Below are 17,636 nucleotides of genomic sequence, written 5' to 3' on the forward strand. Positions count from 1 at the left end.
ACATGGTATAGGACAATTTACTAGTTTTTCTCACCTGGTAAATGTCTTTCTGCAGATTTGGTGTTGGTCTTGCCATAACGGTGCTGCTCTTCTCAAAATGTCCTCATTTCCCAAAGAACAGGATGACAGCACTTCACAAATGCAAAAAGCCTTCTTGGATGGGTCAGTAATAGCTATTCTGTCCACAACACTTTGCTTGGTATGGACCTTGCTTCTCTTTTTCCATATATGCTATATCTTTTAAGCTTTTACACATCAGGAAACAAGTTCTGTATATGAAAGTAGTTTGCTGTAGTGGAATGTGTTTAAGCCCTTGACCCAATGGCATTGGTTACTTGTGCAGGGTTGGAACTTCACCCAAGGCTTTTTTCTGTGGAGCTGCATACACATCTGTTTCTGAGGAATATGTACTACCTATGGTGTGTTTTGTAGGTAAAGCAGCGGCAGAGCCTGTAGAGTTAATGGCTTAATTGTTTTGCAAGTAAGAGAAATGTAGACTCCATCTCTAAATGTGCATTTGCAAACTCAGTTTTTAAGAATCTGCCACTTTCTGAGAGCTAGGTTCATGTTCTTAATTAACTTGAGATAAGGTGTCCTAAAATGTCTGAGGCAGGCTGAGCAATTCACTACTGCAGCTTTCAGATGTGAAGGCAGACAGCACTTTTTCAGATGGGATAGTGAACTGAATTAGTTCAGCAGTTTGAAAAATGACAAGTTTAACTTAAGGGGAGGAGCACAGCTGTCTGACTGTTATGGCAATGACTTTTTGTCCTTTAATTTTGGCACTTTTTTTTTTTTAACTGCTGTTTGTCCTAGACAGAACTTCTCTCTCAGCAGCCACCTATTAGATCAGACTCATATGTACAATCTGTACACTGAACATTGGCTCCTTGCTCCTCATAGATGGAGACCTGTTAATCACACAGAATGAATAGAAAACAGCTTGACTGGGCTCTTAAAACTGCTTTTGTTTATAACATTAATTATACTTGCATAGGAAAGAGTTGTGGCCCTTCCTGCAGGTTCTCTAATACTTTTACCCTGAAATGGGAAAGATTAGATGGCTTAGAACTGTCTTTAATGCTATTTCATGATGTGAAAGTAAATAAAACTAGCAGTAAGCTGTAACAAGGTATCTTCTCCTATATTGATCCCTTCTCTGTGGCCATTTGAACTTGGGGCAGTATTGCTGGTTTTCTTTGCTGTGCAGTACTGGTATTTAATCACTGGAGTCTGAAATACATCTACAAATTGGCCATCAGGGTGTGTTCAAGTGCCATTATAGTAATAGTCTGAACTCAGGCACAGAGCAGATGTTTACAATTAGCAGTCTATCTTTTTAAAAAAGCTGTTCAGAGCCTGATCTTGCAGTATAAGTTCTTTGCTGTGTCATTTAGAAGAAGTACTGTATTTAGCCAGCAATTGCTCTCCCTCACTTCTCTGATCTGATGCATCTTCCAGTAGGTCTGGTAACCCATGTTTCTGATGTGGTCTCCTGTAGTTCTCACCTAAAGCAGGTTTCTGTGCTACAGCCTGCAGGAAGCAAAGCACTCTGCCCTGCCTGGAAAACTGCCCACAAGACCTCACTTTTGAAGTATGAGCTAGAGCAACTTTTCCCAGGTGTTGATAATAAAGAGGCCAGTGTGACAGCAGAGGTAGTTACTACATTGACGTTCATCTGAGCTCTGGAACCTGAATGCGTGGGAATGCTCTGGGTCCAAGCCAAAGCATCATCTAGCCTAGTTTTTTTCCTCTCCTTCAAGAGAAAAAAATCTGTAGATATATAGGGAAGTGCAAGATACATTGTCTTGTTTGGATCCAAATAATTTCCTTTACTTGTGTGTTTCATTAGAAGACCTAGCAGCTAGGTATGAGAATCTGGTTGGCAAAAGTCAAGAGAAATTGTAATCTTCTGCTGGGAGTTTTGGGTGTTTCTATCTATCTCTTCTTTCAGGATACAGCTCTAGCAGCCTTCTAGTAAAGTGATTTTGGTGTGTCTAGTGAAGAAAATAGTAAAGAAACAGTAGTAAAAATCAAGTAGTGCTTGTAATATTCATAACTGCACAAATAGGCATGAGTATAATTTTATTGGTGCCATGGTTAAAAGCATCAAATCATGTTATAAGCCTGTGGGCAAGCTTCCAAACATTACTTAGAAATGCATGGAGGTCAATAGCTTTCCAGAGTGTCTATCTTCTGGTATTACAGCTCTCTGACAATTCATGCCTATTAACTTTGTCTTCAGATAATAGTTGATGCATTATTTGACTTGTGAAGCAGAAGGCTTTAATCTCTTGATGGTTTGATTTAGAATCTATAAGACAATTAGCAAACCTCCCTATGAGCTCCTGAAGATGGATGACTTGTCAAGCAGCCTTCCATCTCTGCAAGATATCCAGACTGCATACACAAGATTTAAACAGCTGTTTTTGATAGGTAAGTCAGACTTTAAAGCAAAGCATAACAATGATGTGCTGTGACTCCTGAGTGCAGTAATTTTCTTGATTGGTGTCTTGATTTTGAGGGTGGTTAAAAGCAGATTTTAAAATATGTAACTGAAGACTGTGCTTATGTCTGGGATGTGAATGAAGGTTTGTAGTTCTTTGACTTAACCACCTCTTGCTAAGCTGTCACAGTATCTGAAAACTGCTTTTGAAGGAGTGGAGTCTTAAGTGTTAGTTGGATTACACTAACTGGAATGAAGTTTTTGGGGAAGATTTTCAGTCTTCTGTGGCCAAACTTTTAGCCTTTGGCTCTGTCAGGAGTAGAGACTGCTAATTAATTTTTGCCCTTGGTTTTGTTACACACTAGTCAAACTCAAATCGTATGAAGCTGCTTGTATTCTGTCCTTTAGAAAGCAATCAAATGGGAGCCATGTAAAAGTATGATCTAGGCTTTCAGACTTTTCTTCCGAGACTTTTCAACTATTTTGCTGTCATGAAACACTTTGACCTCACCTCTTGAGATGAAAAAAGCTCCACTCCACTTCTAATATGAGGTATTTGAGTTTCACACTGAAGATTTTCTCTAGAATACACTGTAAAATCAACAGTGAATCTTAAGAGCTAAAAACAGTTACCTTTTTCTGTGATTTCTGGTAACTCACCCTCTATAGGAAAAAAGCCTAAGCTTGAATTTAAGTCATTTAACTTCTGTCATGAAATACTGTGTATTTCAGTGATGTAATTGTATCATTCTTATATTCATGCAAAAGGGAATGTGTTGAAACTGCCATCTAGTAAGCGTTTGTTCTTGCAGTTTTTAAAATAAAGTTGGTTAGTACCTCACTGAGTATAGCACTATGCACTTTGTCTGAGAAAAACATTCAGATAACCTTTTGCAGAAGTACTTTGCAATAGTCTGAACACATTAACCATTACTTTTGTCCTGTACGTGCCTAGTTATGGGCAACTTGTCCTGGCCATGGCACTGCCAGCCCAGAGAGCCAGACGTGTCCTGGGCTGCATCCAGAGCCCCGTGGGCAGCAGGGCAGGGAGGGGATTCTGCCCCTCTGCTCTGCTCTGCTGAGACCCACCTGGAGCACTGCATCCAGAGCTGGGCTCCCAGCACGGGAGGGACAGGGACCTGCTGGAGCCAGCACGGAGGGGAGGCTGCTAAGATAATCACAGGGATGGAGCACCTTGGCTGTGAGGAAAGGCTGATGGAGTTAGCATAGTTCAGCCTGGGGAAGAGAAGCTCCAGGGAGACCTTAAGGAACCTTCCAGTGCCTAGAGGGACTACGAGAGAACTAGAGAGGGACTTTGGATGAGACCATGAAATGAAAGGACAGGGGAAAGTGGGCAGCTTTTAGATCAGGTATTAGGAAAAAATGCTTTACTGTGAGGGTGTTGGGATTTCGTGAAAACTATGTCTAATGGGACAGAGCTTTGAAGATGCATTCTAATATTTTTGTAGAGAACTAGTTTCTATGGCCAGGGTGAAAGAAATTGGGAGAGGAGTTTAAATTGTGTAATGAACAGGATGAGGTACAGAGGCATGGAGGCAGCACAGCTACAGGAATAAAACTCATCTATGCCTGTGCCTTTGAGGCATAGGTGCAAGATGCAGCAGAGACAGAAGTGTGTGAATGTGCTGGAATTGAACACTGGAAGTGTTTGGAGAGACTCTGGGAGGTGGGCAGTTACACAGAAAAATGTGGAACTGAAGCTGTTGTGGAAAGGGGGGGAGGAGGGAATTTTGTGTGTCTGGTTTCTCACTAGTAGAACCGTTGTGGGCCTTGTGCTTCAAGGTTTGTCTCATGCAGGAAATCTAATCTATTCTGGTTTTAATTTACTATATCAGGTTGTGAAAGCTTTCCAATATTTGTTGGCTGGCTTTGATAGAAATAAAAGCAATGGACACTTAGGTGGCATTTGAAAAAACATACAAAAGAAGTCCTAGTGAAATTCATAGGTGTTCAATGACTTAGTGGTATTGAACTTGGCCTCCTGTTTTTATATTTTAATGTCTTTTTTTAGCTGCAGCAAAAACTGTTTAAAACATCTTTGAGGCAGTCTTACATGCCATAAGTTTTTATAACCTAGTTCTAAAACCCATTGATGTCTGTGGCTCTGTTGGTAATGATTTTCAAAATCCAGCATCTTTAGGTTAAGCTTTATGTAGATCGTCATCTCTGATTAAATACTTTTATTCCTTTTCCATTTTGTCAACAGACTTATTTACCTGGTTTGAGTGCCAGGAACCTTCAACTTTTTCTAAAAGGCTGTGGTGCTATAAAACTCTGCTGGTGTTTGTAGGACTACTTCATTTCCTTATGTAGTTTTAAGGTGTCAGCTTTAACAGTGATTGAGATTAGCTGACTCCTTAGTATTGGTTGCTTTGTACCTGTTCATAACTGAAGAGTAATTCAATGGATGGCTGTTAATTATCACTGTGTATGTGTGAACAAACCAATTTTTGTTTTTCTCTTCTTTTTGCAGATAACAGTACAGACTTCTGGGCAACTGATGTGAAATGGTTTTCATTACTGGAGAGCACAAACTGGCTAGAAATAATCAGGTTTGCTAAATCTTCAGCTTTCTGTGTTTCAAATTTTTGGTAATTGCATTTGTAGTGGGTTTTCTAGCTAGTTTCTTGAAACTGAATTTTTTACTGCCAGTAGGAAAAAAAATTAAGGCAGGCTTATGGTCCCATTTATATATCTTATTTCTGCAACTTGAGTCAGTGTTGTTAACAGTGCAGACTTGTGTTAAGCCTTCCACTTTAAAGGATATGAGAAGTAGCAGATCATTCCAATTACAATTCTTCCAGAGAGCCAGTTAAAAATACAGATCCAGTAATTTCCATCCTGCACTGTCACCTTCTTTCCAAACTCAAGAATCCTGTTTGTTTCTTGTGTGAAACTATTCTATGTCTCTGACGGGCCTTGCCATCCTTCTCTGTACTTTCTGCTTCTGGAATGTCCTTTAGAATGAGATGAAGTGCAGTGTTCAAGATGTTCGGCCACTAAAGAGTTGTAAAAGGACACTTCTTCTCAGTTTTGTCCCCCTGCTGTGCTGATGGTTCCCTAAGTTCTCTTTTCTTCTTTCAGCAGTCCACAGTGAGTAAGTGGTGGAATGGCATTGGCTAACTTAAGGCTTGTTGTAGTGGAATGTTGAGGAGTTTTGTTTTCAGTGTTACTTTTTGCTAGCTCTTTGGTCTGTCTGTTTATTCTGTAACCAGCTAATTGCCATGGGGTGCGTCTGCAGTCAGCTCCAGTCCCTTCTGGTCTTAATAACAATCAGTAAATATTGATGGTTATTAACTCGTTAATCCAGAATTTAAATGTGTGTGTTTATTGAAAGATTCTAGTGAAGACCATATATATGTTGAGAAATTCATTGACATAACCAAGATCACAGGTAGGTTAAAGTAAATGCCAGGCTGGGTTCCTATCTTTAGGTTGTTTTGAGACTAGTCATTTCCATACTTGTATGCCTTTGGTTCCTGGATCAGCCTGTTCTTGGCTCTTGTAGTTAGTAGGAATGCCTTGTCACTTGTTCTAGATGGTAGAACAAAGAAGAATCCGACAACTCCACACTTAAGAAACAAATTGTCAGCTTCAATAGTGACCTAAGATATTGCAAGAATCCTAATTTGTGTGCAGACTTTTGCTAAGAATAACTAACTTCATGAAAATTTAGATCTAGAAACCAACAGTGTTACATCTGGTTTTATGTGATCTGTAATTCCACTCACTCTTCCTTGTGTAATAATTTTCTCTGTATTACTTTTGTCTGAGTGTTTATAAGAGCTGATTGCTCATACTTCCCTCTCTCTCTTGAAATCAGATTTTGGAAGAAATCTAGAATGTAGTACATTAGAACATAAATGTGGTGATGTTGACTCTTTCCAGGACAAAGAGCTGGTTCTTAGCAATGTGTGTGATGGCTGCTGTTGATCCAGAATAAAGTATTGTATCATAGCAACTGAAGATGCATGGTTAATGGCCAAATAAAATGTTCTTGAAGCTAAGCAGTTCTTAGTTTACACAAGCTAAGCATGGGTTTTGAGTTTTAAAGAACTAGTGAAGTTTCAAGTATAGCATTCTAACACTGTCTAGGGGAAACTAATATAACAAACTTTACTCCACTTTTCCTGTACCAAAACAGGAGAGTCTTGAAGAAAGCCATAGAAGTTGCTGAGTGTCTGGAAATACAGCATACAAATGTTCTCCTCATAGGTAAGAATTTAATGAGATAGTCCTATTATTGATTTGTTTAAATTCATTCTGAAGTAGCATAAGCTGTAAGTTTATAATTACGGTAGAGACTTACGAAAATTCATATAGAACTCAAGTAAAGACACCTGAATCTCCCACACTTCTGGAAATGCTTCCTGTAGTTAAAGAAAACATATTAAGCACAGTTCCAGGGTATGAATGAAAAAGCTTCTGATAAATTGGCAGGAGAGTCTTGCATATAGAAGAGGTAACATTCCTATTTCCAAGTTTATTTTATTTAAGGTCTCCTAGGCCCTTTGCTGTACTTTAAGGGGCAGGGGAACCATATCTACACAAAGGACCAGTAATATGAAAACTTTGAAAAATAACCTTTATATCTTCTAGACACATGTTGGATATTCTGCAGACTCTTTATTAAAAATACATGGAATAATATGCTTACTGTAAACATTTTGAGCAGTTTATTTTCCTAGACTGAGTAATCACATGTAAAACCAAACCAAAAGTTAACCATTAAGTGACTCCTGGATTGGTAATTTAGTTGAGTTTTTCACACATATTGCCATTTGAGAAGCCTAGCACAGGCAAGAGGTGTTTTCTGGAGGCACCTTTTGGAAAGGACTGTATGTTGCATGAGGAGGCAGTTTCACACCTTGTGAAAAGAGGTGTGGAGGATAGGAAGGGTGAGGACAAATGGCTGGGCTGAGGGGCAGTGTGTGCTTGTGGGAGACTGAAAGGCACTACTTATAGTAGTAAGGGTTGGGGCTTGGAGGTTTTATTGTCAAAGTACTTTCCTAGGATAAGCATGTAAGTAACCTTAAATTTGGAATCATGGATTAACTTCTCTCTGACTTGCGAAAATGTCTGTGCTGCTCTGATCCTGAAATAGTTTTGTTTATGTGAACATGGCAATGCTTTGCTTTCTTACATAATGTTTGAGGAATGGCTCAGTGTAAAATGTAGTTTCTGTTCTCTTTTGTAGAGGAGAGTGCTACTGATCTGTGCTGTGTAATCTCGAGTCTGGTTCAAGTGATGATGGATTCATACAGCAGAACAAAGTCAGGGTTTCAGAGCCTCATTCAGAAGGAGTGGGTGATTGGGGGACATGGCTTTTTGGATCGCTGTAACCACTTACACAAAAGTGAGAAAGAGGAGGTATGATTTTTAAAATTGTTTTCCTTACTTACTATTTATAACCTTACTCAGTATGAGGAGGGAATTACCTGTTAGTCCAGAAGTTCCAGTTACTCTGAGGATCTTGTGTTTTGTTTTATGGGTTGATGTTTGTACAGTGTCACTGGTTTTGCTGTTTAGAGGTCAGCAATGGCTTTATTATTAAAGAGAGCAAATGTAAAATTTCCCAGTCTTGGAGTCTTTTGAAAGTCATGTATCCTGTGCCCCTGAAAACCATGTTAAATGGCAGTAGCATCCACAGAAATAAGTTAATTGCCTCTTCCTGTCACATCTGGAGATCAACTTTTTACTGTCTTGCTTTTGGACTAGATCAGATTGCTATTCAAATGGAAGTAATAGGTGTAAACTGACTAATTCTGATCAAGAATTGCTATAAACTAGTTTTGCTTTGCCACCTTTAAAAGGCTTCGTAGTGGCAAGTTTCAAATTCAGAGTAGAAAATGCTCATCTCTTCTGTCAATAATTGGCCAAGGAAAGCTCAGATAATACTTCTTCAAATTTCAGCCAAATGTACATGCAGCAGTTCTGTAGTTAATCAGTAGTTGCCTTAAGATTTGTATTTGGAGACACTTGATACTATAAAATAAATAGTTTGCATGGTGGAACAATTTTAACTTTTTTTTTAAACTGATGAAATATTTTGTTTACTTAGGCTCCTGTTTTTCTGCTCCTGCTAAATTGTGTTTGGCAGCTGGTACAACAGTATCCTCCAGCATTTGAGTTCACAGAAACTTACTTAACTGTCTTGTCAGACAGCCTCTATGTGCCTATTTTTAGCACTTTCTTCTTCAACTCTCAACATCAAAGAGACACTAATAAGGTAAGGGTTTGGTATTTTGTGGATGCAGTGTTTTGGGGAATGAGTTTGACCAACAAATAAGGAACAGCCAAAAAAAGCTAATTCCCAACAGCAACTTTTTCCTTACTCATGGAACTGCCTGGAAGGGTGAACAAGTGAAATTTTGGCTATAGGGAGGCAAGTTCAGGACTTAGGAGTTTATGATGACAGAAGGAATACATTACCTGTAATTTGTAGCTGCAGTTTCATGTTTAGTGTCCTTCAGTGAAACTGGAGCTCCTTAACCTGCAAGGAATATCCAGCTGTCTGGCAGAATAAGTTATCTATTAAATTCTTGTATAGTATACTGTATATAGTATATATAGTGTATTCCAAAATCAACATCTCCTGAATGTTGATTTATATTTGGTTCATGCTCTTCTCTAGCCTAAGAAGCTGGAAGCAATGGGACTATCCTCTGCAAGGCTGCACAGAGACGAAAGGAAAAAGTGAAGATTGCTGTCTTTCATACAAATAAATTGTTGATCACAAAATCTAGACCAGTAGCACTGCATGACTGCAGTTCCAACTTTTGGTGTTTGGAATCCTAATGTGCCCCCTGTGTTTGAGGAATCCAAACAAGTCTATCTCTTGCCCAAGTTCCAAAATATCTTTTTTTTCTGAGAATATTTTACTTTATTTTCATCTGTGAAAGTCTGATTGCACTGTTGTTTTCAGTTATTGAACAGAAAGCAAGAGTGTTGTTGCAACTCTGTGTTGTTTTTTTTTTTCTGAAAAGCCAGTTTTTTTATTTCACCTTGACTTGGTCAGAATTCCCTTCTAGCAGTATTAAATGTGACCTGTTTGTTTTGGCAGAGTGGGGAAAGCCTCAAGACACAAAGTGGTCCTTTCAGATTCCTTACTGTGTGGGACTGGTCTGTGCAGTTTGACCCCAAGGCCCTGGCTTTCCTGAACAACCCTCTTTATGCAGAGAAACCAAAACCAGATAGAAGTCAACGGAAGACTGCACGGTTCAAAGTAAGATATGTGCTGCTAAGCTGTTTTTTAATTCTAGAAATATTTTGCACATCTCTTATTTCAAATGCCCTCACAGTGAAAGTATTGGTGCAGACTTTTTTTAATTGACAAAGTACATGTATACCTCAGACCCATCTGGATCGTAAGAACCCAGCTTGCATGCACCACAGTAAATAACTGTTTTATAGTTCATAGCTGTGAAGTTAGGGATTATTTTTCTTCATACTTCTATACAAGTCTGTTGGTAAGTCATGAGATTTAATATTCAGGCGAGTTGCAATGATGTGTTTGAAGGGAGTTCATTTAGTTGTTCCATGGAGTACCTGACTGAAATACAGAGGTTTGTAATTGCCTCCCTAATTTTCTCTGAGTGTAACTGGAGTGTGTGTGTGCACTTGGAGTGGGAGGGGGACCAACAACAGCAAAAAACTGTCTGGAGTATGGAGGATTATGGAAGGATTATGGATGGACCTCCTCATTACTGGCACATATCACAAACTCAGGGAAAAGTTTTTGGAGTAGCCTCTTTCAATTGCAATTCATTGGTTAAATTTTTTCTTGTATAAAGCATTCTCATGTGAGACACTGCCAGTATGATCTACAGAATTTATCTGAGATGCAGTGAGGGACCACTGGATAAAAACCTATAAATAAAGTGCTCTCTGATTTCTAACTAGCTTAACCTAAACATGGACACTGGCAATACTTAAATGTAAGCAAAGGATTTGGCTTTTTCAAAGACAATTGTTTTATCAGTGTTACATTTGGTTAGCGGGGAAGGAAGCTGGCTACACTCAGTATGCCTTGTAAAGTACTTGATGTATTGAAAAGTTACAATTTAAACACAGCCACTGCTTTTCTGTATAGGTCAAGTGACTATTGCTTGCAAGAAATTCCTGAATACAACTTTTTTTTTCTTCCTCTTGAAACTGCTTTCTGAAGTCCCACTCCATTAATATTTATCAGAGTATTTTGCCTTTTTTTCCTCTTAAAGCATCAACGGCAACTTTCTTTGCCACTGACACAGGCAAAGCCTTCCACGAAGAGAGGATTTTTCAGGGAGGAAACAGATCATTTAATTAAAAACATTCTGGGTAAAAGAATTGGCAAGTTCATAAATTCTTCAGATGAGCCCCCTAATAGCTTAAGGGAGTTTTATGACAGCTGGCATAGCAAACCTGTCGACTACCACGGTCTCCTGCTGCCGCGCATCGACGGCCCCGAAATCAAAGTCTGGGCACAGCGTTACCTACGATGGATTCCTGAGGCCCAGCTTCATGGTGGTGGAACAATAGCTACAGCTGCCAAGATTTTGGACTTGATGGAGGAAGTGCAAAGCCTGCAGGTGAAAATGGATGAAGAACACAGTCAGGCTGTTTCTGGAGATGTGCATTCTGTTCCCATGCTGAGAAATTCTGCCCGTTTGTCATCCTTGTTTCCATTTGCTTTACTGCAGAGACAGTCTGTCAAACCAGCTTTACCCACTAGCACCTGGAAAGACTTGGAAGATGAAGATGACTTGGTCAAGAGGGATGATGAATTTGTTGATCTAAGTGGGGATATGTTATAACATGTATATAGATTACAGTATGGATTGTATGTGGTTAAGCACTGAGTTTTAAATGTTGTGCTGTATCTTCATATAAGGAACTTGAGCATCTGCAAACTGTTTAATGGGTTTGTGGGGTTAAAAATCCTTGATTGGAAAGAGCTACTTGCTGTAATTAACTGAGCATGTTTTGAACCTCCATTTCACTCTAACAATATTTATTGCAGAACCATATTTTTAGCACAGGTGTAATAAAAATGGGAGTCTTGGCTGTAGCAACAATATGGCCACTATGTTAAAAAAAAAAAAAAAAAAAAAAAAAAGAAAAACAGCAAAAGAATACTTTCTGCTGTGAAGGTAGAATGATAAATGCATATAGCAACAATCATGCTATCTTAACAGAACATCTCTTTCCCCTTAGGCTAAGAGTACTGGGAGTACTGTGATTTGCAAATTCCCCCCACATGTAAACAGTGAAAGATGCAACTAACTGTGCACTCACAAGTCAGCTTTTGACAGCTGAGGAATACTCTTGTGATCACCAGGGGTTTTCTGTCTACTGTTGGATCAACAGAAGTCATGTGCTTGCCCCTTCCCCTTTGTCACTGTTGGTCTGTGTGGTGGCATGGTCACAGGTTGGCTGCTCTGAGCCTGTGCATGCACTTAGCTCAAGGGTCAGATGCAAGAGCTTAATGACACATTTCAAGTCTTAATGTATGGCTGCTGTGCTACGTGCCCTTGCTGCCTTGGAATTTTATGTTTGCTCTTAATTTTAACAAATTGAGATTTCAATTTGCCATGAGTATTTTTTCTCCTTTTAAGCAGAGGGAGACTTTTATTGGAACTTTCCCCCACTGATGCCAGTTGCCTTTAAGGCTTTCTGTAGCTTGCACTGAGACTCTCCACATAGCAGGGAAGACTCTTTTCCTGTAGTCCTGCAGGGAAGCAGGATTTGCAGTCTGTTACCACTTGCCATGAGTTGGTGGTACAGCTTATGAATGTGGTGTTTATAGAACACTCGTGTCCTGTTGCTGGATGTTATAACAGTACCTCAGTGAAAGAAGCCATAAAGAAATGCCTGTTGACTTGGATCTACTGTGTGTATGTTTATACAAATTTTTACTGCAAATAGTTATCCTTTGTAAAGCTGAATATTATTTGACTGTCAGATCTGTTTTTAACTCTTAAATTCTGTAATACCCCAAGAATGGATTCAAGTTTTAAAATCAGTTACACTGAGAGGTTACACATTGAATATTTTTTCTGTTCTCATAACCATTTAGAAATCCATGCTGGAAAACTTAGCTGGTGGATAAACTGTTGCTTAAATTTGATCAGCTCGGTGAAACTTGGGGATATTAAACTTTTGTTACAGACTTATCACTTCATACTGAGTTGTATTAATATATAGCAACAATTCATCAGCAGCCCTCTGAAAACAAATTCTCATAACTGGGAAAGGGGAGAGCTTGATGCAGCTATGCCAAACTGAAGCTTTCCAGCTCTTAATTGCCTTAAAATCTTAGTGCGAGGACAATACTTGAGTTTGTAGTGTTTTATTTAAAAATAGAGTAGTACTTTGCTTTCTTCTGTGATATTTACAGCTAGCACTTGCTGGAATGGGCTGTACAGCACATTTCCTTCAGGCTTAATTGTAATTCATGTGACTCATGTATGCAATAATACTTTGCATGTTGAATGAGCAGTGTATTTTTACGGTGAAGAAATACTTGTCCTTCTAAGGTCATTTGGGTTCAAGGGTGGAGTTTTTTAAACACTGCCATAAAAAAAAGGTTACAATGATTTTCTATACTTTCGATCAAACTGTTGTAATGTTTCAGTCATGAAGATTACATATTTGTATTAAAGAACAGATGTTGGACATCTTATTTGTACATAAGTTATCAAAAATATATATAGAAGAGAAGTATATATCTGGATTTGAACATGGGAACACTTCTAATGTAGAGTAAATACCATTGTTGCTGGTTTTCTGCACTGAAGGGATTGGAAATATACTTCATATTTTTACTCCAGGCTTTTGTTTATACCTCCAAGTTCTAACACTGAATGCAAGCTAGCAGTTTTACAGGTTTTTGTCTTCTTTTCTCCCTCTTTTTTTTAAATACTGTTTCTTCTCTCCAAGCTGTTTGAACAGTGTCAATAAAATATACTTTGAATTATTCATCCTGAAATAAGAGTGTATGTTTAAGGTCCACTTTGCAAGTGATGCACTAAATCACAGCAGACTTGACAATCTGCAGTGGCAAGGCTTTTCAGGTTATATCCTGATTTTTACAGACTGCGAGGGGGAAGCTGTCCAGTTTTGATCTGGCTGTACTTCTGATGCCACCAGTGCAGGAGAGAGGACAGTTCAGTGCAATGAAGTAGGATGGCTGTGGGAAGTTAAACGTGATCTAGAAATTGTCTGCTGAGTGTCTATATTCGGGGGGTTATTAAAGAGTGTTTCTGTCTTAGCAATATACTTCCCCCATGTCCAGGTTGAAATTTATTCTTGCATTGTTACACTAAGCCACTTGAAATTGCCACGGGGAGTGTTTCTCAAACCAGATGTGCGTTTGAGATGGACTGAGGTGGCCACAGTAAGCTGTGGAGTACAGGTTTTTAAATTACACTTTTTTTCCAAGACACTACAAATTGCTAGCCCCTGGTCAAAGCAGCACTAGTACAAATCACACATTAAAAACCCATGAACGTTACAAGACTGTGCCAGCTTTGTTCTTGAAGCCCCACACAGCAGTAGCTGTGGGTCATGTTGTACAAGGTGTGCCTCTGCCTCACCCACACCTGCTAAAGACCAGCAATTGTACTTTGACCGCTTGGCTTTGATTTAAGATTGTATTCACTATTGAAAAGGTTCAGCTGTTGATGTGCAGCATAAGGGAATGCAAACATGCACTTCATTAAGGTGTTACAGCCAGCTTGCCCTCCTGATCTTTTGCTCCAGCTGAAGCTTTTCCCTTTTGTGCTTGAAGCACAGAAGTATAATTTATTCCTTTCTGCTGATGATTTCTTACAATGGATGAGTTTTGTCACAGCAGAGGTCACCTTCATTCTAAACTACCTGGAGACCTCATGCAGTATTTATGGCTGGGTGCTCCTTCACAAAGAGCTAGGTTTTGCATAGATCTCTAAAAATTGTGTGAAGGACTTCATTTTCTAGGATAGGAAGGAGATTTTGAGTAGTGACTTAGCCGAGTCTGAAAAAAGCATTCTGTGTACAGAATTATACATGCTTTTCCAGGGTGAATTGGGGAGGGTGAGGAGTAGAAGGGGCAAAACCCTTCTGAGGGTCTTGCTTCCTTTTTCTTGATTTGTAATAAAGTCAGCGTAACAAATGCTTTTTGCCAGCATTTGCAGGATGACAGAACTTGGTGGGGTAATAGAGTTAACTTGGAGAGGAGTGGACACAGAAGATAAGGAGAGCTAATACTTGAGCTGGAGACATGTGGGGAAGGCACCACCTTGTTGAGTACAAAGGCAATGGGGTTCTTCAGCCTTTGTTAGAAGGGCATGGCCAGACATTTACACACAGTTCTGAGCCCCAGAGAACTCCCTCTGCTTGGGTGCTGAGTTTGACTGGGGTGACAACTTCAAAAATGCTGTGGAGGCTGAGAAAATGTAATAGAGGACTGCTACTATCTTGGCAAGTGTTTGGACGGGCAGTGGATGCACAGTGCTGCCGTGGTTTGGCTGCTGTAGAGCCCTGTAGAGCTAGAGCAGTAAATGCTGGTGCTCAATTGCAGCATGTTGCTGTGCTTTCAGCAAGCATTTGTTTTCCCTGGTTTTCGTGTAGCAACCCAGTAAAACGAATAGGCACTTACCTTAATGTTATCCCTTGATGCTTAAAGCAGGTGAATAAGACATGCCTATGAAAAGCATTTGTAAATTTTTCTCATGAACAGCAGATGTAAGAAGACTGATTTCCTGTGGCCTTGACTTTCTGGCCACCACTTAATTTCGTCCTTTCTTCTGACATTTCCTGCCCTCGCCCATGCCAGAACATCTTCGGTCTCCATCCATCTCCTCCCTGTTCCTAAGTCATGTGCTGTTCCAGCAGTTTATAGGTTTGTCACCGCTGGACTTGCTGGACAACTCAAGCGCTGTGGCTCAGTTCCTGGGGGACCGGGTAATGCTCAAGACTTGGCATGGCCTGGCCACGTAGCCTCCAGATTGCCTGTTGGAATCTAGAAAATTTTGAAATCATTTTTTGTCAAATACCATCAAAATTATTTAGTAGTTTTCAAAGCAGGTGACGGACAGAACATGGATTAGATGCCCAGAGTCGTTAGTAAGGAAATCAGGGTAGGAGAATGCAACAGAAACCTCTGTACCTGCAGCTCAGGCATGATCCAAATCTGAAGTTCTCAGGCTAAAAGCAATGCTTATCTCAAACAGGAAAATCTGCTCATTTGCAGTAAAGTCAGGTACCCCAGTTTTCTCTTACAGCAATTTTTTTTTTTTTTTTTAAAGTATTGCATTTTGTCTGTTTCTGGGTCCTGAAATAAAATTTTCCTTATACTGTAGAAGCCAAAATTCAGTCTATGGAACCACTACATCGGCAGCTGGCCTCGGAGGGGAAAGATGATCACCCCTTCGGGACGTCCCTCCACTGAATTTCCTGCAAACCAGCTGATATTTGTACGAATTCTGAAATTTACAAACCATAATTATTGCTATCTGAAGAAAAATTCCAATTAAGAACAGCTAACACTACTAGAAATAATGTGCAGTTTTGCTAATAGAGTGTAAGCCTTCAAGTCTTCTTAAGACTTTTAAAAGTCAGAACTCCATGGGTTCACTTTGCAATCAGTGGGACTAATTTCCTTTTGTTTAGGAGACATTAATTGAAAGTATGTTTATGCATGAATGTGATGACAGAGATGCTAATTTTATCTAGAGGGTGTAAGTGCTCATTGCTTTATGTTTTGGTGATGCAAGAATATATTTCCACTCTCACTCTGACCCCAATTCATAAATCAAAACAGAATGTTCCTCACCACCATCCTTGAGTGCACTATACACATGAACCCAGTTAGTTTCCTACAAGTCACTTCCTGTATTTTCCAGTTTCCCATCCCAGACTTTCCACTTTGGATTCACCATTAGAAAATATTTCTTCCTTTTCTGATGGTGTTCATTTAACTTTGGAAAATACTGGCTTTATACCTGCCAGCTGCACTTAGTTTTTCCTTTTGCAAGAGGCGGTGGGAATATTTGAAAGCCAGACGAGAAGTACAACAGATGACTTAAAACAGTTCTCAAAGTACAAGGTCTCTTACTTCCCTGCCAATACAGAGCATGGTTGTTCAGGAAGTTGTATTGTTATTGTACTATTATTGTTATTTTATTTTAATTTATTTAGAGTGAGTAAAATCCTCCTGCACAGCACTTTTTCACAAACAAAAACTGCATCAAAGCAAAAGCAGGGTGGTAATCCCAAAATGTGTTTTCTAGTGCAATACATCTCCTGTAGATTCAGCACTTCATTGTGATAGTGCCTGCACAAGTGACAGCAGAACGATGGTCTGCTCTCCCACCAGGTTTGGGATTGGGTTACACCCGATCTGCTAATCACTGCCCAGCAGTGCCCTCACACTGCTGCTTGCCAGCTGACTTTATGGAAATCAGTGTTTTGCTTTTGTGGATTAGCTTTCCATCAGATCAGCTCGTTGATCCAAATCACCCCGTGGGGATGCAGGGGGAAACAAGAGGAGCAGATTGTTTGAGGATGCCCCTCTCACTTGGCAGCCCCCAGGCAGAGCAGATGAGGTGAAAGGTGGAACCACAGGTGCTGGAAAAGTCACTCTCCAGCTGCTGTGCTGCTGAAAAAGAGATAAATCCTGGGAACCACCTCTAATGTGCAGCGAGCTGAAATGCTGTAAATAGCACGCATGGCCAACTCCAACTATTTAACATTCTGAGGGAAAACAAAAAGACAGGGAAGAAAGAAACACAATCCAAACCAGCTGTGTTTTGAGGTTGCCTGTAGAAGCCTTACAAGGATGATTTAAAGCACAGCTGCATTGGATCTGACCTGTTTGCCACAGCAGGAAGGTAAGTAAGGTGAGCAAACCCAGTGAACTCAGTTTATGGCCATCAAACATGTTCTGATGCTCTTCAGGCCTGTAGCTCCTTAGGCTGTGCTTTGGTTGGGCTGGCAGTCTTAAATACCATTTTGCTGCCTGGGCTGTGAGCAAGCAGTTTGAGGGCAGCTGCTGAAAAGCAAATATCGTGTTCTGACTTGTAATCTAAAAGCAGGCATTGCTCAGAAGGTGGTTTGGATTCCTGGTGCGTTCCTGCTGTTCTCTTCAAAGCTTCAGCCACACATAGGTGAGCTGATTGGTTACTCCCCCACACTCCTTTAGCATATT

At 39.9% G+C, this 17,636-nt stretch overlaps 1 protein-coding gene across 2 annotated transcripts in view; it reads left to right on the top strand.

Moving 5' to 3' along the window:
* The window catches only part of MTMR12 (myotubularin related protein 12), a 33,235-nt gene extending 19,809 nt beyond the window's left edge, over positions 1-13,426 (top strand). For both annotated transcript variants that reach the window (XM_041490205.1, XM_041490206.1), the window contains 8 exons: positions 56-162; positions 2,312-2,436; positions 4,941-5,019; positions 6,612-6,682; positions 7,665-7,837; positions 8,529-8,696; positions 9,531-9,692; positions 10,687-13,426. In XM_041490205.1, the coding sequence (XP_041346139.1) occupies positions 56-162; positions 2,312-2,436; positions 4,941-5,019; positions 6,612-6,682; positions 7,665-7,837; positions 8,529-8,696; positions 9,531-9,692; positions 10,687-11,262 (1,461 nt within the window). In that variant the 3' untranslated portion in view covers positions 11,263-13,426. The remainder of the gene's footprint in view (positions 1-55; positions 163-2,311; positions 2,437-4,940; positions 5,020-6,611; positions 6,683-7,664; positions 7,838-8,528; positions 8,697-9,530; positions 9,693-10,686) is intronic.
* The last annotated feature ends 4,210 nt before the right edge of the window (positions 13,427-17,636 follow it).

This window comes from Pyrgilauda ruficollis, unplaced genomic scaffold (genome assembly GCF_017590135.1).
Source record: "Pyrgilauda ruficollis isolate IOZ18807 unplaced genomic scaffold, ASM1759013v1 scaffold120, whole genome shotgun sequence".
In the NCBI taxonomy this organism is placed as follows: Eukaryota; Metazoa; Chordata; class Aves; order Passeriformes; family Passeridae; genus Pyrgilauda; species Pyrgilauda ruficollis.